Source organism: Penicillium cosmopolitanum, assembly GCF_028827165.1.
Source record: "Penicillium cosmopolitanum strain IBT 29677 chromosome Unknown utg000006l:49.0-5199605.0:1.0-5204138.0, whole genome shotgun sequence".
Lineage (NCBI taxonomy): Eukaryota > Fungi > Ascomycota > Eurotiomycetes > Eurotiales > Aspergillaceae > Penicillium > Penicillium cosmopolitanum.
This window is the reverse complement of record NW_026622676.1, coordinates 1,920,947-1,943,332: the sequence shown is the minus strand read 5'-3', so window position 1 is coordinate 1,943,332 and position 22,386 is coordinate 1,920,947. Positions and strand designations below refer to the sequence as shown.

The following is a 22,386-nucleotide window of genomic DNA, read 5'->3' as shown; positions in this document are numbered from 1 at the left end:
GTACGCCAGGCTTCGCGGGTTTGAATCTAACAGAGAGAAGAAACATGAAAAGACAAATGCAGGGGGCGTCGGAGAGAGGGTGAACCAAGAGGGTCACGCGGAAGGGAGAAGAGGGTGGTGGGCAGATTTGTTGGAAAATTGCCGATCAGATAGCGTACTTGCGAGTCCACTCACGAGCCGTCGCTTCGTACCGCGGGCGGTCGGTCTTGTAGACATGGGCGATCTCGGGCACGAGAGGGTCGTCCGGGTTGGGGTCTGTGAGCATGGAGCAGATCGAAAGCAGTACTAGAAGCAAATGAGTCAGCGACGAACGATACATCTCGACATGGCACGACGTTGAAGGGGAGATGTTCTTTCGTGTCGAGGGTCGTAACGAACCTTTCGAGATGGTGAGGGCGGGGCTCCATTGGTCCCTCAGGATGTCCAGACAGATACTGCCGTTCGAGTTGATGTTGGGGTGATAGATGCGGGTGGTGAAGTGAACCTTGGGAGGCTTGAACGGGTAGTCGGTAGGGAAGTTAATCGTGAGGAAGAAGACACCTCCGGAGTATGGCGAGTCACCCTATTGTGAAAAAAAAAATGCGGGTTAGTATTCAGGTACACCTTTGGGCTCTGACCGACTGTATCATGCAAGGAGGGGAATGGTATTCCGCCCCACGGTCGCGCGGAGTTTGAATATGGGAATCAACTTACAGGACCCATGATCGTAGCTTGCCAGTGGAACTAGACGAGAAGAAAAAAAACATCGGTCAGCATCATCCATGACATCCCACTATTATCTGGCGATCTGCGGGAGGGGCTGGTGAGCCTCAGCCCCGCCACACGATAAGGCTCTTCGCAAAGACCAAATCGACTGAGCAACGGTACTTGAGAAATAGAGGCCGATGGAAAGAGAGGGTTGTATATACCAGATCGTCTCCGACAGGACCAGCGGAGCAAGAAGACGGGGGATCCCTGCGGCGGAGAGGTTAGCATCACCAGTTGTTCCAGAGTGAGAAAGTGGTCGTCTTACCGGCCCAGATCAGTGAGTTCCTTGTTAATGCGCTTAAGAGCCATGACGACGAGTGAGAGAAGTGAGGTGGGGAGAGAGAGGACTGAATAAGAGTTAGAGAGAGATCGAAGTTTATGCCAGATGTGTTCCACGTACGGTTACGTCGTTGTGTGGAAAAGAAGAAGAGAGAAGAAGAAAGAGGGGGCAACCACACTCTGAGAGAGAGAAAGTGGGCTGGGCGGGCAGGTGCGTCTGACTGGTAATCCTCAGGTCAGCGTATTGGTAATACACGCCACCACGTATTCTGTATTGCTGACTCAGTGTCTCGGAGGACCTTTGTAGGGCTGGCATTGTTCTCGATCCGAGTGAATGGAGGATCCTTTGGTGGTAGTATTGATCTTGTCTCTATTTATGGGGTTGAAAATTTGCATATTACGGGGTAACTCATACAGAATGGCTCTACAATAGGTAGTGGTGGTCTCTTTCAATTTTTTTTTCCGATTCACTCTTTTCGCGCCCCTCTATGATGTCACGTGCGGGTGAGGCGCCCCGATGGAGCAGACAGCTGCCCTCCGGTTTTCTTCGGGAAAATGCGTCGTCGGGTGTATTGTGAGATACATACACAGGTATCACGTATCTAACGATGTATACTACAAGAAATTTATATATAGATGGCAGAAAGGGGGCTGTCCTAGACGAAAGCCTGCTTTCCGGTAATGGCTCGGCCCAGAATCAACGCTATAAGAATGGTTAGTGTATCTACCCGAAAGAAAAAAGCAAATAAAACAAAGCAAAAAGGGAGGTCAGGCAGGTTGGGCGCGTAAATATGTACTCACCATGAATATCACTCTGGCCCTCGTAGGTCTGGACCACAAACAAATTGGCTACATGACGTCCGATGTGGTACTCGTCGCTAGCAGCATTACCGCCAAAGATTTCCTGCAGACTGTAGAAATAGATAGTCAGTATCCGGTTGTGGAAAGAACCAAAGAAAAAAGAAAACATACATCCGCGAGTTGACCAGCGCTCGGTCGCAGTTTTGACGCTTGATCATCGAGATCATCTCGGGGGTGGCCTTGCCAGCATCCTTAAGGCGAGCTACCTGCACAGCGGCCAGAGTACCATACGCCGCATCAGTCGCCGCATCGGCCAGCTTCTTCTGAACCAGCTGGTACTTCGCCAGAGGGTTTCCCTTGAACTGCTTGCGCTCCAGACTGTAATCACGAGCACGAGCCAAGCAGTCTTCCAGCGCACCCATGCTACCAAAAGCGATACCCAGGCGCGCGCTATTCAGACAAGTAAACGGACCAGTCAGACCCTCAACATCAGGAAACATATTCTCAGCAGGAACAGGGCAATCATCCATCTGAATCATGCCCGTAATCGAGGCACGAAGCGCACTCTTGTTCTTAATAGCAGGAGTCTCAAATGTACCCGGCGGGCATCGCGAACGCTCAACGACGAATCCACGAATTTTGCCCGTCGACTCAAGCTTAGCCCAGACCAGCGCCAGGTCTGAGATGGGTGAGTTGGTGATCCACGTCTTGCTGCCGCTCAAGAGATACATGCCCTTTTGAGTTGGGTGCTCGCGTGCCACGGTCTCCATCGCGCCGGGATCCGAGCCGTGATTTGGCTCTGTCAGACCGAAGCAACCGGCCAATTGACCCTTGGCTAGACCGGGCAGGAATCGCTGCTTCTGCTCCTCGGTGCCGAATTCATAGATTCCCGTCATCGCCAGTGAGCTTTGTACAGACATGCCTGATCGGTATCCAGAGTCCACTCGCTCTACCTCCTTGGTGATCAAGCCTGAGGCGACTGTGCTAACTCCGGCACAGCCATATCCTTCAATCGAAGCGCCCAGCAGGCCAAGCTCTCCCATCTCGTAGAGGATCTTGCGATCGTAGTCTTCATTGCGGTAGGCCTCTAGGTAGTTGGGATTCGCGTTAGTCCATCAAGGCATAATATGAGGAATGTGGATGAGGGGGGAAAGAAGAAACATACCGAGCACACGCGGCTGCAATTGCTCTTGGCAGTACTGTCGTGCTGTGTCCTGAATAGCCAATTCTTCTTCCGTGTAAAGTTCCGCAGCGGCGAGGGGATCTTCCCAGTTAAAGACCGCCGAGGAAGCATAGCGCCGACCAGCGACAGAGGAGCCAGGACCAGCCTGGACAGAGCGCGCAGCCAAGCGCAGGAGAGAACGGTTCATCATTTTTGTAAGAGATCGACGACAACGGTCACTTGGTGGGGGAAAGGAATTGAAGTTGGCTGTACGGAGTAAATGTCGTCAGGTTGCGGGGGAAGCTCTATCAAATATGCGCTAAAAGGACGGAGAGCCTCGGCAATTCTGGGGCAGTGGGATCTCCGAATTCAACGACAAAGACCGAGTGGAGTGACGCCCTGGATTCTGTCGGCGATCGCAAGGGGTGGAATCTGGAAACTTGATTCGATGGATCCCCCGACTTTTCGAGGTTGTATCGGCTGGAGGGCTCCGGGGTCGGACTTTTTCGGTCATGCTGGTGTTACTTGTTCGGATCGCTCGGCGTTCCAACACTGCCGAAGATACACACATGCTTAGTTATAAGTATCTATAACTAGTACATGTATGGATGGATACAGCCATGATATTTACTATGGCTACGGGCTGTATTGCTACTTCATTCATTAACGCGCTCTCGTTCATTTTAACAATATTATCTGCCTGCTTGGTACAACCAGTTGTCCGGCGTATAAGGTAATTATTATGTACAAGGGACAAGGGTCCGGGAATATTCACATCTACAGACACGCAAGGGGGATCCTCATGCAGGCATCTGGCTTTGGAGGAAATCAAACACCCCCGTGGGGAAGTAATCCTCGTCGAATCCCCACAAATCTGCCATCATGGGGTCCATTGAGCCCTCCGAAAGTCCTGGTTCAGGCTTGCCGATTGTCGTCGGCTCGAACCCGTTGCTGCGTTCGGCAGATAATGGCGCCACGCCCAACAGTGGTGGCGGGTGGTTTAGGATAGTGTCTCGTTCTCCTAAGATCTGAGCTCCAGGAATTATAACCGGCTTGAAAAGAGATGATGTTTCCTGTGTGTTGGGCCCCATGGAAGGCTGGGCACCATTTCGCTTCTCCCATTCTTCCAGACCCGTAAGCATCTTGCGTAGACCGCGAGCAATGTGGTGGCTGAGATGGCGCTCGCTTGCTCTTTGGCTGCAGGATACCATCAATTCGACAATTCGTCCAACCAGAACTCGTACATATCCAATATCGACTAGCAAACCTGCCGATGCAATCGAGTTATTTTGTTGGTTCGCTCCGCTCGAGCACGCCTTAGCAGCAATCTTCAATAGGAATACCGCCGCGAAAGTGATCATGCTGTGGAGATATAGAGGCACGCCGACTAGCGCTCTCTGGATGTCTCGCTCGTCCAGCACAACCTGTAAAGTGGCAATGGCCGACTCAATCGCGATATTAGCCCGCTTCCGTCGTTCGGGCGACATGGTTCGCGAAGAAGTTGAGGAGTGATATGTGCGTAGTGCAACCGAATATAGCTGTAGTCGAGAAAAGTTATAGTGCATGTACACGGCTTTGTAGGGGTATGCGCCAACGTGACGGCTCCCAGCTTTAAATATGACTGAGTTAGCGAATTGCAGCCCGAGTTGAAGCAATAAATTGACTTACCAAGCCGAGGAAGCCATGCTGATTTCCAATGGCCCAAATCCGTGTCATACTGGTCGATCTTGGGGAAATCGCTCTCGGCGACCTCAAGATCAACATCCGGTCCGAAAGCGAAATATATGCGAGTGAGAATTATGAACAAGTCTACCTGACTGTGCAATCGTAGGTCACCTTGAGTGATGGATGGAGTCTGTGTGAAAGTGTTATGCTGGGTGATGGATGCATCTTCGTGGATGATGGGTGGTCGACCATATGCGATAGAGAAGTGATGTTCAAGAGTCTTCTGATTGTTAGTCTCTCGGGATTAATTGATGGGGCGGGAGATTAGAAGCATACATAGAGGAGATACCACAGACGAGCCTGTTCTTTGTGCTCTGGTGAGCCTTGTACGGCCTTTCGATAGAACTGATGCAAATTGCGCTCAGTGGCAATGCGGACCGCATACCCGGAAAGCTTCCAGCTCACATCAGCAAGCCAGAAAGCACCGATACATAAAGCCCGCACATCATCCAAGCTATGATGGTCTCCAAGCATGGATTCGGATGCCAATTTCGCGAACTCCGTATAACAGGTATCAAACGTGCGCTCCTTGGTCGGCATATGGAGTGCCGTCACAGCGAGGATCGCTGCGGACATCAGGGACGAGGATCGTCTCACAGATGCCAGATCCTTGTGTGGAGAAGTGCGCCATCCCAAAGATAGCGATTTAGAACTTGGTCGAAGTGGTAGAACAACTCCTCTGCCTCTTGCAGTTCCACCACGCCGCGGGAAATGAAATCGGTCACCAGCGCCTGATCCGATGGATATCGCTGTGTGGGAGAAGAGCTCTCGCGGTTTTCACTCAACTGTGTAACTTCATATAAGCTACCCATGGGCGCAGTCACTAATGAAGTAGCCGCGGTCTCTTCGCGGTCTATCGAGTATTGTGCCTGCGGTTGGGGAAATGTATAGGTAGATGAGCTGGAACCCGTAGTTCCAGGAATAGGTGTATCTGCTGAGGCAGCCTTGTGGTGTCCATATGCATATCCCACATCATCTACCGATACGGTTGACTCTTTCCGACTTCGTTTCTTCGACGGTGTCTCGGTCGATCCACCACCCGCTTGGTAATATGATAGTTCCGGCAGTTGCGCCTTCCTAAGCAGGTCGGTCATTGCGAGCTCGATCATGGTTTTCCACCTATATCAAGCAAATAGCTTCATTAGTAATTGCGACTAGGCAGGAAGAAAAAAAGAAAGCAATTAAGAGGAGCAACTAGCTCCGAGGATATCAACTCACTCCGCTTCATCCTCTAGTAATGTCTGGAGGCTTTTGTTGACAACACACTCCAGCCCCATACGTCGACATCTCGAGCAACTCGACTCACCTGCCTTCATATCACATCGGACCTTGTGTCGCTTACATTCCGTGCACGCACGTATCCTCCGTGAGATCTTCGGGACATGTTGCGACTGCCGCGAGTGATCCTCGGGAGTGAAACTGCCTTGCGGAGAGGCCGAAGAGGCATCGCCATTGCCCTCGAAGTGAATGCGATTCCGCTTCATACTGAGGAATCGGACTCATGCTCCTCAAAATAAAAACAAGAGCAGACTGACTCCGGGAGAGAGAAAGGCGGGGTTGCGCCCTCCGGTAATCGACCGATATCGCAGCCTGAGGCAATATTCGGGCCTGGACCGGCCCCGGGTCACCGGTCACGTGGATTCTATCACGTGGAACTTCCCGTTTGGGTTTAATGGTGGGTTCCTCATGATGCGCGCATTGGCGCGTCGCGTCAGTCTACCGCGGTGAAAGGCGATCTTGACAATCTTCCCAACCAAACTTGCCCGCCAGCGTGAAGGATTCAAAGTCGCCAATATGGGTATCAAACGTGAGTTTGCAGCTTCAAATTGTTTCTGGGACCTGCTGACCGGGTCCTCGATAAGACCTATACCAGGTGATCTCAGAGAACGCCCCCGATGCGATCAAGACGGGGGAGATCAAAAATCATTTTGGCCGCAAGGTCGCCATTGTATGTCTTCACCTGAGAAACTTTCTGCTTTGATTTTGATAGAATGAAGTGGCTAATGATCATCTTTCCGTGACAGGATGCGTACGTCCAACACCCGTCGTGCAAGGAATCTACGAACGTATTCCACTAACCAAACACAGATCAATGAGTATCTACAGTTTCTTGATTGCAGTGCGCTCAGAGGGTCAACAATTAATGAGCGAGTCCGGCGAAACAACATCTCACTTGATGGGCCTGTTCTACCGTACTCTACGAATGGTCGATAACGGCATCAAGCCTCTTTACGTCTTTGACGGAGCCCCGCCAAAGCTGAAGTCAGGCGAACTGGCCAAGCGTGGTGCACGTAAGGCCGAGGCAACCGAAGCCCACGAGGAAGCCAAAGAGACCGGTACCGCCGAAGATATCGAGAAGTTCTCACGACGAACAGTCCGAGTTACTCGTGAACACAATGCTGAATGCAAGAAGCTCTTGTCGCTAATGGGCATTCCTTACATTACTGCGCCCACCGAGGCCGAGGCTCAATGTGCGGTTCTCGCGCGTGCTGGAAAGGTTTATGCTGCTGCGTCGGAGGATATGGATACGCTATGCTTCGAGTCGCCTATTCTTTTGCGCCACTTGACTTTCAGTGAACAGCGCAAGGAGCCGATCCAAGAGATCCATCTTGCCCGGGCCATGGAGGGCCTCAATATGGATCGTGATCAGGTGAGGCATTGATTCCCTTTGTCAGATTTCGCCTTTCTAAATACTGACCCTGACTCACTACGCAGTTCATCGATCTCTGCATCCTTCTCGGATGCGATTACCTTGAGCCCATCCCCAAGGTCGGACCCAGCACGGCTCTCGCCCTGATCAAGGAACACAAGACCCTCGAGAAGGTGCTCGAATATATGCAAAATGACCCAAAGAAGAAATACGTCGTCCCAGAGAGCTGGCCGTACCAAGATGCGCGGGAACTGTTTGCCAAGCCGGACGTCCATGACGCGGATCACCCGGAGTGCGATTTCAAATGGGACGCGCCGAACGTGGACGGATTGATCGAGTACCTAGTCGGGGACAAGGGATTCAACGAGGACCGCGTGCGCAACGGTGCCGCCCGTCTCACTAAGAACCTGAAGAGTGCTCAACAGGCCCGACTGGAGGGATTCTTCAAGCCCGTCGCGCGCACAGATGACGAGAAGGCCAGCTTGAAGCGCAAGAATGACGAAAAGATCGCTCAACAAAAGAAGCGCAAGAAGGATGAGGCTAAGGCCAAGAAAGACTCGAAGGCGAAGCCTCGTGCGGCCGGCTAGTCTATGTACTGTACGTACTTCTGGTCAATCCAGTTAGCCAACGGGTTTGCTGGCAGTCTTTCTTTTTCTGTCTTTCTCAAAATCAGGCGTTGGAGTGGGTAGGCTTCTATTTCCCATTGTATTTTTTCTTATTTCTGTTTGCTTTGATCTCCAATTGCATTTTCGGGTCACGATTTAGGGGTGGGGGCTACTTTCTTCCCGCCAGGCCTTCAAGCCCATGAGATGGAGTCTAGCATATCATACCAGCGAAAGTGAAATGATTAATTTTCAAGAACCAGATCGGTCCAATAATACTATTTTGGCTACTCAGAAGTACTGTATAGCCGCATGGGGTGCAGGATCAGAGAATATAAGATGGAAGGGGTGGTGTCTATGAATCACCATTTCCGTGATCCTAGTCAATACGGCATCGGAAAACGCTCAAATAAATTCTCATTGAATTGAGATATGCATATTTAATAATTATGAATGCTTTCTAACCAAGTTCAGGAGTGGTTGTGGTGGTTTTAGAAGAGCCAAATCCCGATGCTCTTGTTTAGATCGTCCGGAATAAGCGAGGTGGATCGTGATCTGCCAATGGACAAGAGCGAGTGATCTTGATCGCGGCCGGCATGAGACGGGCTCAAATTGCTATATTTTGTTTTCATCGTGGTCTTTACTATATTTTTTGCCATTTTGTAGAAATAAATTGGCGAGGTGGGTTGGGATCAACCCTTTGCGTGGTCTCATCTTGTCCGCTGCAAGGTTGATGCGAATGCAGCTGGGGCCGGGCCGGGCAGCCACCCTACCCCCTTTCACCCTCAGAACATACTCGTAATCAAGACATTTTTAAGTAATTTCGGAAAGAGATGAAAGTAGTCCTACAGTATCTGTATTTGTTTTTCTCTGCCGTGTGGTGTTTTCGAATGAAGATCTCAAAAATGTAGATTAAACATCTGGGAGTCAGTGCCAGTTAGTGCTCCATGAACCCGCGATCACCCAACGTTGAAGGAACCGGGCCTAGTGGAGAGCTTTTTATCCAGTAGTCGCTGGATTAACGTGGATCATTGGATTCTGCGTGTTCTATTGGCCTTTGGGATCAATCACGGCCGTTGTACCCTCTTCGAAGTAACCTTGAAAGGTATTTCAAAATTCCGCAATATATATATCCGCATCTCACTAGATCAGTAGACCAGCAATATAGAGACACACAGGTCCACACTTCTACTATATCCCATATTATAAACGAAAATAAAATAAGAAACAGTCCAAATAATAGATGATAAAAATATATTTTCTACTTTATCCACTCGTAGTACTATTCCTCCCCACACACAAATAACGATGCAACACTAATTCCCAGATGGCATGATATGAGAGCGTGTTGGCCAACGACGATCACGGGTAGCGCGACGGAGAGCAGTTAGGGCTTGACGGACTATACGGCCGCGTGAGACCAACCAAGCGTACTTACTACAACACAACCAAGTCAACGACATCATCGAGTGCCGGGCGTGGACCGTGGACCGAACCGATGGCAAAAAACCGGGCGGGGAAAAAAAGGCCTCGTGATACTCGGACTCAAGGTAGCTACTGGATCTGCAGGTCCTGAGGGAAGCACGCAAGGAGATCCCCTCTCCCGGAGATCGCATGCTGCAACTGCGCGTCCCCGAAGTATAATAATAACTACCAGGTATATCATTTATCGCGCCTGGAAGGGAAAAGAAACACCAGGGGAGTCCATGCATGTCAATATGACATTCCACTTTAAATTAGAGAGGGAAGTGTTCCCTAGTTACTACTAGTCCGCAACGGCTGGACCTGGGAGATCCGCTCGGAATATTCAGACGAAGATCTGGATTCCTCCCCCAGCCACATTGGCCGAGAACAGAGGAAGGGAAAAGGAACCAATCGTCCTGTCTGGGCGATCACTTCAGACTTGTGGAATGTGTCCATGCCTTGTTAGGACCCTAGAGAGAAAACTCCCACCCAAAAAAGAAAAGGTGCATGAAGTTGTTCACCGCGACAAACGAAGAAATGCGCGATTTTCTTGTTGATAAGGAGGAATCGTAGACGCAGGGACGAGTCATAAGAGTCATCAACCCTAGTAGGACTTCGATTAAAAGGACTTCCAAGCCAAGATTCGAGGTAGAAGCGCACAAGGACGTGTTACTCCTCTCGTCTGCCCAATCCGGGGAATGCTCGCGGCCAACCATTCCTGACCAGTTCTGCAGATTCGTTTCGACGCGCCAAAGGTTGGATGGAAGACCACCAAATAGAATAAAACATAAACCTAGAAAAAAGTAAAAGCAAGAAGGAGAAAAAAATAATAGAATCAATAATTTTAAAGCACACAAGTACGAAATAATGGTCAAATCCACCAACAAAAGGAGAAAAAGACCCATGCGATTTTCCGGGAGAGAGAGGGAAGACTGGGTTGATCTGGCTGTCAACAGCGGCCGCCTATAAATCACGGATGCCCCGCGGCCCTTCCCCCTTCCGCTGTTGCTTCTTCTTTTCTCTACTTTCTCCCTCTCCCCACACACACATCTTTTCAATCTTAGCTTTGTACTATCCAGTACTTGTTGATAACATCTTCTCTTCCTTTCCATCAAATCAACTCATCTCATCATGCCTCCCAAGAAAGCAACCGGCGCGACCAAGAAGGCCACTCCCGCCGCTCACGCCTCCTACCGTGGTATGTTTTCACTGATCCTGAACGACCACCCCATCGCGTAAACGCGATAAGGACATCGTTCGCGTCGCGAACGTCTGCTGACTCCATCAATATAGATATGATCAAGGATGCTATTGTCAACGTGAGTAGATCACCGCTGGCGCCCGCCGTGTTGTGATTCGGGTCGCGCGCCCGACCGTGACACGCTCGGCCGTTTGCTTCGAACAGCCACCACCACAATGTGGATGGGGTTTGTTTATTATTTTCAATTACTGACTGGTTTCTCCGCATACAGCTGAAGGAACGCAATGGTAGCAGGTATGTTGGGCGCATTTTCACCTGGTTGTCGCGTTCGCGTTCGTGGGAATCTTCTTTTCCCCCTCCCACGAAGCACGCGTCGGCCTTTCCTCCCATATCACGCCACTAACTTATTTTCTTCCTATTTTAGTCGCCAGGCTATCAAGAAGTACGTCTCTTCGAACAACAAGATCAACGTCGCTTCTCAAGCCACCTTCGATGCTCAGTTCAACAAGGCCATCAAGGCCGGTGTTGAGAAGGGCGAGTTCACTCAGCCCAAGGGTAAGTCCCACTCTTCTCTCTCTTTTTTCCTTTCAAAGTTTTTTTGCCCCTTCCTTTTCAGTTGCCCAGCGCAGCCTTTGAAATCGCGTGTACATTATTATGTGAATGTACATGCGTTGACAAGCTGTGGCTGGAGCTATAGCGCTGTCGCCTCTCTGCGGAATCAAGTGACTAACATATCGCGTCACAGGACCCTCTGGCCCTCTGAAGCTGGCCAAGAAGGAGCCCGCTGCGAAGCCCGCCGCTAAGGCTGCTAAGCCCGGTCCTAAGCCCAAGACTGCCGCCAAGGTAAGCTTTGTCCAAAGACATGCTCGTCGGCGCTTAGCTTACATTTTCCAACAGAAGACTGCCACCAAGGCCACCACCACCAAGAAGGCTGCTGCCCCTAAGAAGGCTGCCGCTAAGCCCGGCCCCAAGACTGCTGCTGTCAAGAAGACCACCACTGCCAAGAAGCCCGCCGGCCGCCCCAAGGCCAACTCTGGCAAGGCTCGCAAGACTGCCACTGCTGTAAGTTGATCATCGCGCATGTCACCCTGAACCACCGACTGACCATCCCAGGCCCCCGCCGTCGTCGAGCAGCCCAAGGTCATCGGCAAGACCAAGTCTGGACGCGTCACCAAGACGACCGCTCCTCCGGCCAAGACCGCCGCGAAGAAGAAGGCTACTCCCAAGAAATAGGAGGCTATATAAACCTCCCTTTTCTTTTGTAGCTTGATGTCGTTCCTCCCGGATCTCCTTTTTTCCCCCTCCTCCCTTTTTAACGTGCGCACTTTCTCTCTCTCTCTCCTCCCGGGAGGTTCGATCATCTTGAAATGCGTCTTTCTTCCGCTGTAATTTCTTTTCTTCACCTCGCTGATCTGGTGGCTCTGATGGTTCTCCTTTGTTGATTGTTTTTTTTTTCTGGGAATATCTTCGTTATGATGGCTTTGTTTTTTTGTTGTGTTTCTCTTTCCCTTTTCTCCAACGTGGGAGGGAAATGGCGTCCTGCGGTGGGTTTCAACGGGGAAATTGTCTGGTTTATTCCTTGTTTCTCTTTTTACTTTTCCATATTTTTTCCTCGTCTCTCGATTGGGGGTCTTTTGAGAGGAGATCAGTCGAAATGAATTCTCTTCGAACCGATTCGGTTGAATTCGTTGTGCTTTTTCGTAGATTGGGTGTGTCTTGTAGACCTTGTATGTATGTATCCATGGATGGGTATCGCTGTTGTTGACGCTGAGGATAAGTGGGGTTGCATAACGCGTATGTAATTATGCTGAGGATCATACATACTCTCCTCATTTCTCGGTGATCCCCGTTGCTAGTGCTAGTGGGTGATAGAGACGCGTTAGAGAAGAGGCTTATTGAGTACTATAGTAATAAATGGACATATGAGAATACAGTCAATTAATTGTCTTTACAAAATTGCGGTTTGGTACTAGGTTAGGCTCTTTGTGGCTGATTACGAGTAGAGGGCCCAATGTTCGTACAATTTGCCACCGACTTGGCCAAGACGGGCCTTGCAAAGAGTCCCGGGCGGCTAGGCCCTGATATGTACCCGTACCGATTTTGAACACCGTATTAAATGGGTTACATACATAGTAGGGTTGATTTTTTTTTCTTCTCTGAAATGTTTTTCTTTAAGGGTCTTTGCATAGTACCCGCTCATAGCCACTCGATCGTGACCCCAGGCCATTAGATCGTGTATGATTTCATCACTGGTGGAGTGGGTTATTTTTGGAACGGAGGAGAGGGCCTCTTCAGGGATGAAATGGCGTTGCTGGGAAGTTGTTTAATTTGAAAGTACGGAGAAGGGGAGGGCCGGTAATTACGGAGTAACAGATAAGTACTAAGTATTCCTATACGATAGGAGAGAGAGAGTAAGGGTGAGATTCTTAATAAACCACAGACTCGGATCGTTTGGTTCAGGGACATCCGGTCACATTGGATGCCTGGCTATACGCCGGCAATACTATACAGAAACCTCCGTAAGGAGTACTGATAGGGTATTTATGCAGTTCATCTTCAAGTTCCTTGACTGGTTGCATACTGTAGTTAGTCGGTATGTACTCGTTCGTAGTCGAATCTTGGAAAGAGTTCTTTCTTGAGTGCCTGTGCGACGTCACGTTGTTCTCCTTGCATAATGTACTGGGGGGTTTGGTCCTCGGTCATGGGCATCCATACACCCCGCAGATGAGAAATTTCTATTCCCTTTTTTGAACCGGTGAACTAAGACTGTAGAGAAAGGTAGAAAGATCAAGAGTAGAAGGGATTATTAGTGTGGCTTGTGACTACAGTAGGCACAGCTGAATAGTGGAGTAGAGTAGAGTACAGAGTGTTGTGCAGTGGTCTCCCCTGCCGTACTTGACTAGTAATGCCAATTACGACACGCAAGTTCTTTTCCCCCGACAACCAACCTCCATCTCCATCTCCATCCTTTCGACTCGACTTCTCCCCCCCCACTCCCTCCACTTCCAATTTACACCCCTTTTACGACCCTCTCTCTTTACTTCATAATTCAACACTTGCCAACAATCTCGACTCCTTCCCATCCGCAAACCTGGTCAGCGTGAAGTCCGAACATGCTCTTTCGTTGAACCATCATCATCCTCGCCCTGGCTGGCCGCACCCACCCCGGCTTGAGACCTCTCGCTTTTATCGACCGCTAGTTGCCAAAATCCCCCCTCTCCTCTCGTTATTATCCGCTGGAACACGGTCCGGTTCGCAACTCTCCTGAAACTCCCCCCGCCAATAAGGGCCATTGCCGTCACTTCGGGTTGCCGGCCCACGCAGAGTTCACGTCACCCCGTTTCCCTGGGAATCAAAAAGCAACCATGCCATCCTTCTCCTCTGACGCTTACCCATCGGCCACCGCAACGACAACGACGACCACCACCACAGCGACTCACCCCCGATCCTTCGAATCGCCTCACCGGAAGTCGCACGACAAAAGCTCTGTTGGAAACACCTTCCTGTGGACCAACTGGCCTAACGGCGACGCCAACCACGAATCCCATCAGAATGATCGCCAATTGCTCAGTGATCTGAAGAACGGTAGCGCATACTCCCTGAATGGCCCCCGATCAAGCGTTAGCTCCTACACGCGCGAACTGCCACACTCCAAAGACGGCAGCATGCATTCCATCGGAAATGGCTCCGCCAGAGACCCTCGCGACCCCGAGATATCGGCCGGCCATCAGCTATGCTGGACCGGAAACCCTCGGACGGTGCTCCTGGAGCCGGCTCCATACCGGCATCCGTATCGAATCAACAGATGAATGGCATGACCGCTTTTAACATCCGCCCCGCCCAGGGGAAGCCGATGGTCAATGGCGACTATCCTCGTGCTTCTGCAGAGGAACGCTCGATATCAGAGCGAGCGGCTAGTCCATCCAACTCTTCTTTACAGGTTCCCCATTCCGAAGATACGGGTCGCATCTCCCCAGAACCCGATCGATTAGCCCCAAGACCGAACCAGCACCGATACTCGTCCCCTCCCGCCCCCTCAGTAAACGATGCCAGCTCCATTCAGGAGTCTCAACCGTCCAGCGTTCGACAACGACACTCCTTACAAGTTCCGCGAGCCCCCAGTGTCCGACGAAATAGCCGTGATATTGGTGAAGATACTGCCTACAGCAGCGGTCGATTATCGCCCACCAGCGCTAACCCACGCCGCACCTCCTTCAGTCTCATGCGACGCGGAACAAAGACAACACAGTCTGATGGCAACCTTGATGAAGCCCAAACGGACGAGGAAGCCGCGCGCTGGGCGGAGGCCATCAAACAGAAACGAGCGAGACGGCGACGCGAGGATGAGGATGATGAGCGTGTCATCGTAGGAACTAAGGTCGATCAGAATCATGTGAACTATGTTACGGCATACAACATGTTGACCGGAATCCGCTTTACGGTCTCGCGCATCAATGCGAAGATGGACCGGGAATTGACCCCTGCAGACTTCGATGCCAAGCATAAATTCTCTTTTGATATGTTCGTATCTCCTCATACCGAAATATTTGGATAATTTCTAACCGTTCTCTGAACAGCACTGGAAACGAGTTGATACCCTCGGCAAAGTACGACTTCAAGTTCAAAGATTACGCCCCTTGGGTGTTCCGCCATCTTCGTTCGAAATTCCGCCTCGATCCCGCCGATTACCTGATGTCCCTTACCAGCAAGTATATTTTGTCTGAACTGGGCTCCCCAGGCAAGAGTGGCAGCTTCTTCTACTTTTCGCGCGACTACAAATACATCATCAAAACCATCCATCACGCTGAGCACAAGCTGCTTCGCAAGATTCTGCCCGAGTACTACCGACACGTGGAGAAGAACCCCAACACCCTAATTTCGCAATTCTATGGATTGCATCGCGTGAAGATGGCCTATGGCCGCAAGATTCACTTCGTTGTGATGAACAATCTGTTCCCGCCTCACCGAGATATCCACCAAACTTTCGATTTGAAGGGCTCAACAATTGGCCGAGATCTGCAAGAGTCAGATCTTGAAAGGAACCCGCGAGCGACCATGAAAGATCTGAACTGGGTTCGACGCAGTCGTTTCTTGCAGTGCGGGCCCGAAAAGCGAGGCTTCTTCGTGGAGCAGCTCAAACGAGATGTCGAGCTACTCAAAAAGCTCAAGATAATGGATTACTCTCTGCTGGTCGGAATACATGACGCTGAACGCGGCAACGAGGAAAAGTTAAGAGACAAGACTTTGCAGGTGTTCCAGCCCGGGGGCGAGGAAGCCGGTACGAACCAGAACATGCTGATGCGGACCCCATCGAAACTGGAAAACGAACGCAAGGCCCGAGAACTTCGCATGTTGATCAAGCGTGAGCGACCTGTGCCTCTAGACAAGGCAGCTGCCAAGATGCCCGAGGAGATTCTGGACGAGCGAAAGTTCCACATTTTCTACACTGATGATGGAGGCTTTCGCGCAACCCATGAGGACGGTTCTCCCGGGGAGGAAATCTACTACCTAGGAATCATCGATTGTCTGACCCATTACGGAACGGTCAAGAAGATCGAGAATTTCTTCAAGGGCCTTTCAAATGACCGCACACAAATATCTCCCATTCCACCAGAGGGTTACGGTGATCGTTTCATCAACTTCGTTAAAGGGATCACCATGTCGAGGGAGGAAGCCCAACGCCGACGGGACTCCCGTGCATCCCAGGGTACGCGACAGTCGGGCGAAAAGAGAACTTCTCGAGCATCGTCTGTCGAACGACAGATGCAAGCAGCTGAGAAGGAGGCTGCCAAGGATGTCTCAATTACGCATCCTCGAACGCTAGCCACTGTCTGGGATCCTGCAGATGCAGCAGGCCCAGGCCCAACCTCGACTCTTCCGATTGTGGACGAAGCAGGTGAGGCGAGCAGCGTTGGTGACCATAGCCAGAATGGAGCACCGGTCACCGACAAAGACCTCCCTCCAGTTCCTCGTGATGATCGGCCATTGCCACCTGGGAAAGGCAAGGGGGTTGACCGAGAAGACCAATTTCTCACCAGCAGCCCACGCAGGTAAAAAAAACTTGTCTGCCTTCCCCACGGATGACCGTCCCATCTCTTATCTTGTTTTTTTTTTCTCTCTTTTTCTTTGTATTCAGCGAGATATCCCCACACAACCTCCTTCCCATCACGCTTTGCTTGATAGACCGCATGTATCCTGTTTTTACCTCCCTGCATTAGTCACCCAGACACCTGCGTTTACTTTCCTCTCCTGCAAATATTGTCGCAAGATGTTCACGAGTGACGTGTGTATATTTTTCTTCATTTGAGCGCCCCGTCTTCATCAGCATCTCCAACATCCACCGATTAAAGCACAGCAATGGATAAACCGCCCTTGCTGTCTCGGTACAAGATGAGATGCCATGTTACAACGCCTGGGAACAAAACTCCCACAACCACCAACCCGACTTTCTCTCATTGGAAAACAATCCCCTCTTAGTAAGAGGACTACTCACCCAAGCCATCGTACGAACTTGGCCACAACGCCAGCTCCGGGTCCCGACTGACCCAAAATTTCCTTCGTGTCTCAAGTTTCTTTTCTTTTTTTTTCTTTTCTTTTTTTTTCTTTTCTTTTCTTTTTCTTTTCTTTTCTTTTTCTTACATCATCTGTCCTGTCCTGTCCTAGCCTCAGCTACTGCCTTTCTCTATCTGCATCATTGTCACTCTCACTCTCATTCCAGCCTGAACATCTGCATCGCATTCACAATTATATGAATCAGAAGGGAAAATAATCTCCAAACAACCACACGGCCCAGACATGCCACCAAATCAACAATTGGAACCCCTTCGACGAAGACCCAATCAACCAACCACTTTAATTTCCTTGTCAAATCTCTCTCTGCTTTCCTTACCTTTCCAGTCTTTGCTTTCGCTTGCACGTTTTCTTTCCTTCGTTCTGTCCCATTTTGCCTATCGTTCTGCCTTTCCCAACCCGATCAATCAATCCACTCCTCGAGGTACCTTAGCGATCTGAAATTCGTTGTTGTTTGCGACATTTTTCCATACCCTGTACCAATCACAATACCACTTTTCTTGTCTTGTTTCCATCTGCGTCAATCCAGTTGCTTTTACCTACAAGACTAGCATTGACCAGTCCATTCCAGTTCAGTCTTGGGTCTATCTGATTCGATCCAAGCTTTGCTTTGCTTTTGCGTGGATTAGATTCCTCTTTCCGCCTTTTTAGTCTGCTTTTTCCGTTTTTTCTTTTTGTTCCTGGAATTTAGAATATTACATAGATCAACGTCAATGGTGATGAGTTGGTTCGATTTTATGTGGTGCCAATTGTAATTGTAATGGTTCATTCTGATAGACTGTAGGCATAAGATGAAGCGTAAGCGTACTGGCACTACTTCTAGCGTTAGAGTTGGAGCTGGAGTCTGGTTTCGAGTCGCGATAATAACTACTTAGCTACTACATCTACAGAAAAGGTCCGAGTCTCGAGAATCCTTTTCATGGACAAGGGGAGGAGTTAAGTTCAAGTTCATTACAGATCATATCTGCATCCGCTCCCGATTTAATTTAAGAAAAGAAACAAGCCATACATAATCCGGTGTGATGCCAAGTTCATTTCATTCCAATGGTTCCCAGATATGAACGCCACCCCAGATACATCATAAACCAACCGGAGGATCGCAGAAGGAATTAAAGAAGAAAAGAGTTAATGTCATGGAAGTGAAGCAAGATCCTTGCACCAACAGAGCCACGCTCAGATATGGGAAAAGCGAAACGGCAAGGGGGGGCAACGGTAGATAGATAGCAAAGTATGGGGAAAGAAAACCATTGCAGCAAGACCCAACCCGACCCAAGACCGTGGAAGGAAGGAGTCAAAGAAAAGCGAGCAAAAGAAAACGCCTTTATTCCCTTGAAAAGCGACAAAAAGAAGAAAGCAGCGGCAACAGTAGCACAACGCAAAGCGAGGAGAGAAAGATTCCATCGTAGTTTCATTTACTCCGTTCGGCCCTGAGTCACCTTCGCAGCTTGGACGGCAGACATTTTCTGAAGCCAGCCCGTAGTAGGCTGGGGTTTTCTTGACGGTACGAAGGTCGTCGGTAGCGAAACCGGAAATACGCATGTTGTAGTTGCGTTCCAGGACGAGTTGGATATCGCGAATCTCTAGGGAGGAAGATGGGCGTAGTTTGGCGAGGCGGCAGGCTTGGCTGATTACGTCGTCGACGAAGTCGTCTGCCATTTGGAGGATGAACTGTAGGGGGATGTGGGTTAGTCGGGATGGTTTTTCTTCTCTTCTCTCACTTGGCGTTTACTTTGGGGGTTTGGATTGAAGGATGGTTTGGGGTGGGGATGGGGTCTCGTGAGAAAGAATTAAACATACCTCTTCCCCGTCGGGAGTTAGCATTTCTCCCTCTCCTCCTCCGGTTACTTGGCGGACGAGGATGTCTAACATCTTCTTGCTGAGAACGTGCTGCCCTTCACCTTCGAGTACGTAGCCTGGGTGTTTCTGGATGGCGGGTTGTCCCATCATACCCATTGCACCATGGCTTGGTCCTCCAGATAGGGAGGGACGTGGAGTAGACATCGAGACCGGCTCTGGGGTTGAAACGTTCAGGTTCTTGGGGATAACCATGTTGATGTTGCGAGCGCTTGCTTCGGCAGAACGGTTGGCGAGATAACCCGGTGGGTGAGCTTGTTGCTGGCTAGCAGCCTGGTTCATAGGCTGCTGTGGTTGTGGTTGATGTGGCTGGCCTTGGTGCGCGGTATAGGTGTTCGCGGATTGTTGCATAGCCGTAGCCTGGGTTAGTGGACGTGGTGGGCCCTGATTGGGACCTTGCTGAGGGTTGGGAGGAGTTGAACCATCAGGGTTGGGAGTTTGACTGAAGGTGATTTGCGCGCCTGGCGTTCCCTGTTGAGAAGAAGGCTGAGGACGCTGGGCAGGTGGTGGTGCGTTGGAAGGAACAGGCGTGCCACCAGCAGAGGGAGGTGCTTGCCCTGGCTGGGATGTCGAGGGAGACATGGCTTGTCCAGCTTGGTTGCGTGCAGCGTTGACGGCCGAGTTGATAGTGTGTGGTGCTGGGGTAGGCGCCTGTCCTGGCATCGAATTTGTCGTGTTTTGTGGTTGTTGATTCGGAGCCGTCTGCTGGGGTGGTTGCTGGGGTGGCTGCACGGCTGCTACAGGAGCAGCTTTGTTCTGCTGTGCCACTGCAGCTCCCTGGTTTTGCTGGGTCTGGTTGACCATCGGCTGGGTCTGTTGCTGTGATTGCATTTTGAAGCTCTCTTGCTGCTCTTTGAACTTGTTCAGGAAATCACTGCCTTCACGGAACAGCTTCTCCGCAGCTAGCTGACGATTCTTGAACTCCTGCACCTCCTCCTGCGTCATATTACCCGCAGCTTGACGCTGAGAGAATGACTGACGCAAGTCCGCAATACGAGCCCGTCCAACTTCCTGCTTCTGGAGCGCAATTCCGTATCGCAACCGAGCCTCGGGAATCCACGTTTGGACCTGCTCGTTGGTGACATTTGGTGGCAGATAAAAGTTCAACGAGCTGACCTTGGCCTGAATTTGTGGCAGAAGCTGGCCAAGGTTCTGGGGGTTGTTCGATTGAGCGCGCTGAACGGGTTGGCCCTGCTGTGGCTGGCCCTGAGGAACCTGACCCATCGGTTGGGTCGGCTGGGACTGGTTTTGTTGTTGTTGAAGTGCCTGCTGGCGAGTCTGCTGGAACACCCGCATCCCTTTCATCAAATTTTGCGATAGCTGCGATAGCTTCGCATGTGCTGTCTGGTATTCGTGACTTTGCGCATCGCGGCCGTTGAGTACATCCCAGAGGTTGCGCACCAACTGAGTATGCTGCGCCTTCTGTTGTTCATTGAGGTGGGGAAGCTTTTGTACCTGGTCGGTCCGTATGAGGTTGGAGTGCGGTTGTTGCTGCTGTTGCTGTTGCTGCTGCTGCTGCTGCGGCACCATGGGCTGACCGGCCTGGCCTTGGGAGCCGTCCATGTTGGCGGTGATGAGGCTGAGGCTCGCAGGGTATCGGTAAAAGGGGGAACGAAATCGGATTTGCGGCGATTTTCAGGGCGATTGGAAAGATATTAAGCTTGTTGCCGCCTTTAGTCCCGTCTCACACGCGACGAAGGATGAACTGCGGCTGGTCGGCGTGGATGAGGTTGCGCTCGGTGATTAATGCCAAGACCGCCTTTGCGGCTACGTGCTTATGCCATCGTCCTTGTGCTTCACAAACTTATACCTGGGATTGATAGTATGGTATCTACGGTTGAGATTGTATTGAATTATGATAGAAATTAATTTGCATCTGCTAGTATTATCTGCTAGTATTATCTGCCAGTCTATTTGGCCAGAGTGAGTACGAGATTTCCACGCAGACGATGAATTGGGTGTATATGTTGGACTCTAAGCGGTGTTGATATATTGTTATGTAGAAGAGTTGCTTTATAGCAAAGAACAAAATTGAAAAGAAATATCATTGCATAAGGGGTATAAAAACATAAACCGAGATCTCTAGATATCTCTTGGGCGTCGTCAAACATCATAAATGGAGGGGCTGTCTAGTCACTGCCAGTATTCTACTGCCAGGCTTTCCTGCCAAAGAGCTTGCTTTTGGACCCAGGAAACGACGGGCTGGATCAACACATTGGAAATCCTTCCATTTAGCCCATTAGACCGCCAAGATCTCGATCCATGCCGGTTACGCGAGCCTCCAAAGCGCGTTTCTTCCGTTCTAGCTCTGCGATCTCGGCCATCTCTCGCTCGATTTCCTCGTCAGTAACCTCTCGGATACCTGGCTGCGAGACGGGAGGGGGTGAGAAATCATCATCGTCATCGTCGTAGGAATGGCGCATTTGCTCGAGCTCTGCTGTGTTGGTGGCGACGCGATTCTCCAGCTGGGCGACGGAATCGGCAATCACTTCATGACGATAGCGCAAGTTGGCAATCTTTTCTTGAGCACCTGCAACAGGACTGAATGATTTGTTAGAAGAAGAAGAAGAAGGAAAGAAGAAACAAAAAGCGGGAGTAAAGAACGTACTAGACATTGCACAGAATCTCCGCGCCGCGAAGTAGGACTTCAACATTGACCTCGCCACGTCCACGAGAGGATGTGCCAGCCGATCGCTTAATTTCATCCATCATATCAGCCCCTAGAACTCGAGCAACAGCAGACTGGTTGCGATTGTTCCGCGCGGAGTAGATCCGGCTCGCCATGGATTCATTTTCGGACTCTGTGGAAAATGTGGTTCCGCGTCGAGTGGCGCGCCTTTGCGACTTTTGAGCTTTGGCGGCTGGGTCGACCTGGAATAATGCTCTCTCATGAGCCTCGGTATCCCGAATCAAAGAGGTAATGTCATGGGAACCGAGCAACGCGTTGGTGAAGATGCGGGGTGGAGGGAATCTGGAAAACAGAGTCACATTAACAGGAATGGTCTAGAAGTAAAAGAAAGGCAATCGACTCACGGTAAATCAGAAATTGCACTCGAGGAGAGTGAGATCTGCTCCAGGTGGGAGTCAAGGAGTCCCATGGCGGAGATAGTAGAGTAAAGAGTCAAGTGAAGTACAGTGAGTACATGTACGGGTAGAATGCAGCCAGGTTGGAGCTGTTTACGTAGAAGCTCCTGCCTCAGGCCGGCGGATTGAGAAAGTGCCTGCCCAACTCAACACCGCTGCAACAAACCTAAAGACTATCGCTGTTTGTCTATTCACTACTTTCCTCTCAACACTCTCTTCTCTTCTTTCTTCCAATTCCTTTCCCACT

General features: G+C 50.5%; 8 protein-coding genes across 8 annotated transcripts; 3 read left to right on the top strand and 5 right to left on the bottom strand.

Moving 5' to 3' along the window:
- Positions 1-145: 145 nt before the first annotated feature.
- On the bottom strand, positions 146-1,056 carry N7509_005276 (putative ubiquitin conjugating enzyme (UbcD); the record flags this gene model as incomplete). The annotated part of the gene is made up of 4 exons (XM_056629913.1): positions 146-562; positions 694-723; positions 909-954; positions 1,013-1,056. 4 exons carry the CDS (start codon positions 1,054-1,056, stop codon positions 146-148), a joined length of 537 nt encoding a protein of 178 aa, XP_056489215.1.
- Positions 1,057-1,682: 626 nt separating this feature from the next.
- N7509_005275 (acyl-CoA dehydrogenase) lies at positions 1,683-3,200 on the bottom strand (the record flags this gene model as incomplete). The annotated part of the gene is made up of 4 exons (XM_056629912.1): positions 1,683-1,729; positions 1,828-1,937; positions 1,999-2,914; positions 2,993-3,200. The coding sequence occupies 4 exons, from the start codon at positions 3,198-3,200 to the stop codon at positions 1,683-1,685; spliced, it is 1,281 nt and encodes a 426-aa protein (XP_056489214.1).
- Positions 3,201-3,789: 589 nt separating this feature from the next.
- On the bottom strand, positions 3,790-6,198 carry N7509_005274 (uncharacterized protein; the record flags this gene model as incomplete). The annotated part of the gene is made up of 5 exons (XM_056629911.1): positions 3,790-4,598; positions 4,658-4,934; positions 4,991-5,323; positions 5,368-5,833; positions 5,933-6,198. 5 exons carry the CDS (start codon positions 6,196-6,198, stop codon positions 3,790-3,792), a joined length of 2,151 nt encoding a protein of 716 aa, XP_056489213.1.
- Positions 6,199-6,508: 310 nt separating this feature from the next.
- fen1 (multifunctional nuclease RAD27) lies at positions 6,509-7,951 on the top strand (the record flags this gene model as incomplete). The annotated part of the gene is made up of 5 exons (XM_056629910.1): positions 6,509-6,521; positions 6,598-6,662; positions 6,739-6,743; positions 6,803-7,364; positions 7,430-7,951. 5 exons carry the CDS (start codon positions 6,509-6,511, stop codon positions 7,949-7,951), a joined length of 1,167 nt encoding a protein of 388 aa, XP_056489212.1.
- Positions 7,952-10,561: 2,610 nt separating this feature from the next.
- Positions 10,562-11,864, top strand: N7509_005272 (histone H1/H5 family protein; the record flags this gene model as incomplete). Its single annotated transcript, XM_056629909.1, has 7 exons — positions 10,562-10,628; positions 10,724-10,749; positions 10,903-10,925; positions 11,056-11,186; positions 11,377-11,474; positions 11,529-11,693; positions 11,745-11,864. 7 exons carry the CDS (start codon positions 10,562-10,564, stop codon positions 11,862-11,864), a joined length of 630 nt encoding a protein of 209 aa, XP_056489211.1.
- Positions 11,865-13,996: 2,132 nt separating this feature from the next.
- On the top strand, positions 13,997-16,685 carry N7509_005271 (1-phosphatidylinositol-4-phosphate 5-kinase; the record flags this gene model as incomplete). Its single annotated transcript, XM_056629908.1, has 3 exons — positions 13,997-14,389; positions 14,437-15,152; positions 15,209-16,685. The coding sequence occupies 3 exons, from the start codon at positions 13,997-13,999 to the stop codon at positions 16,683-16,685; spliced, it is 2,586 nt and encodes an 861-aa protein (XP_056489210.1).
- A 1,647-nt stretch (positions 16,686-18,332) lies between these two features.
- N7509_005270 (putative transcription initiation factor TFIID subunit 12) lies at positions 18,333-20,618 on the bottom strand (the record flags this gene model as incomplete). Its single annotated transcript, XM_056629907.1, has 3 exons — positions 18,333-18,353; positions 18,618-18,869; positions 18,999-20,618. 3 exons carry the CDS (start codon positions 20,616-20,618, stop codon positions 18,333-18,335), a joined length of 1,893 nt encoding a protein of 630 aa, XP_056489209.1.
- A 668-nt stretch (positions 20,619-21,286) lies between these two features.
- Positions 21,287-22,153, bottom strand: N7509_005269 (uncharacterized protein; the record flags this gene model as incomplete). Its single annotated transcript, XM_056629906.1, has 3 exons — positions 21,287-21,596; positions 21,664-22,026; positions 22,089-22,153. The coding sequence occupies 3 exons, from the start codon at positions 22,151-22,153 to the stop codon at positions 21,287-21,289; spliced, it is 738 nt and encodes a 245-aa protein (XP_056489208.1).
- Positions 22,154-22,386: the final 233 nt, after the last annotated feature.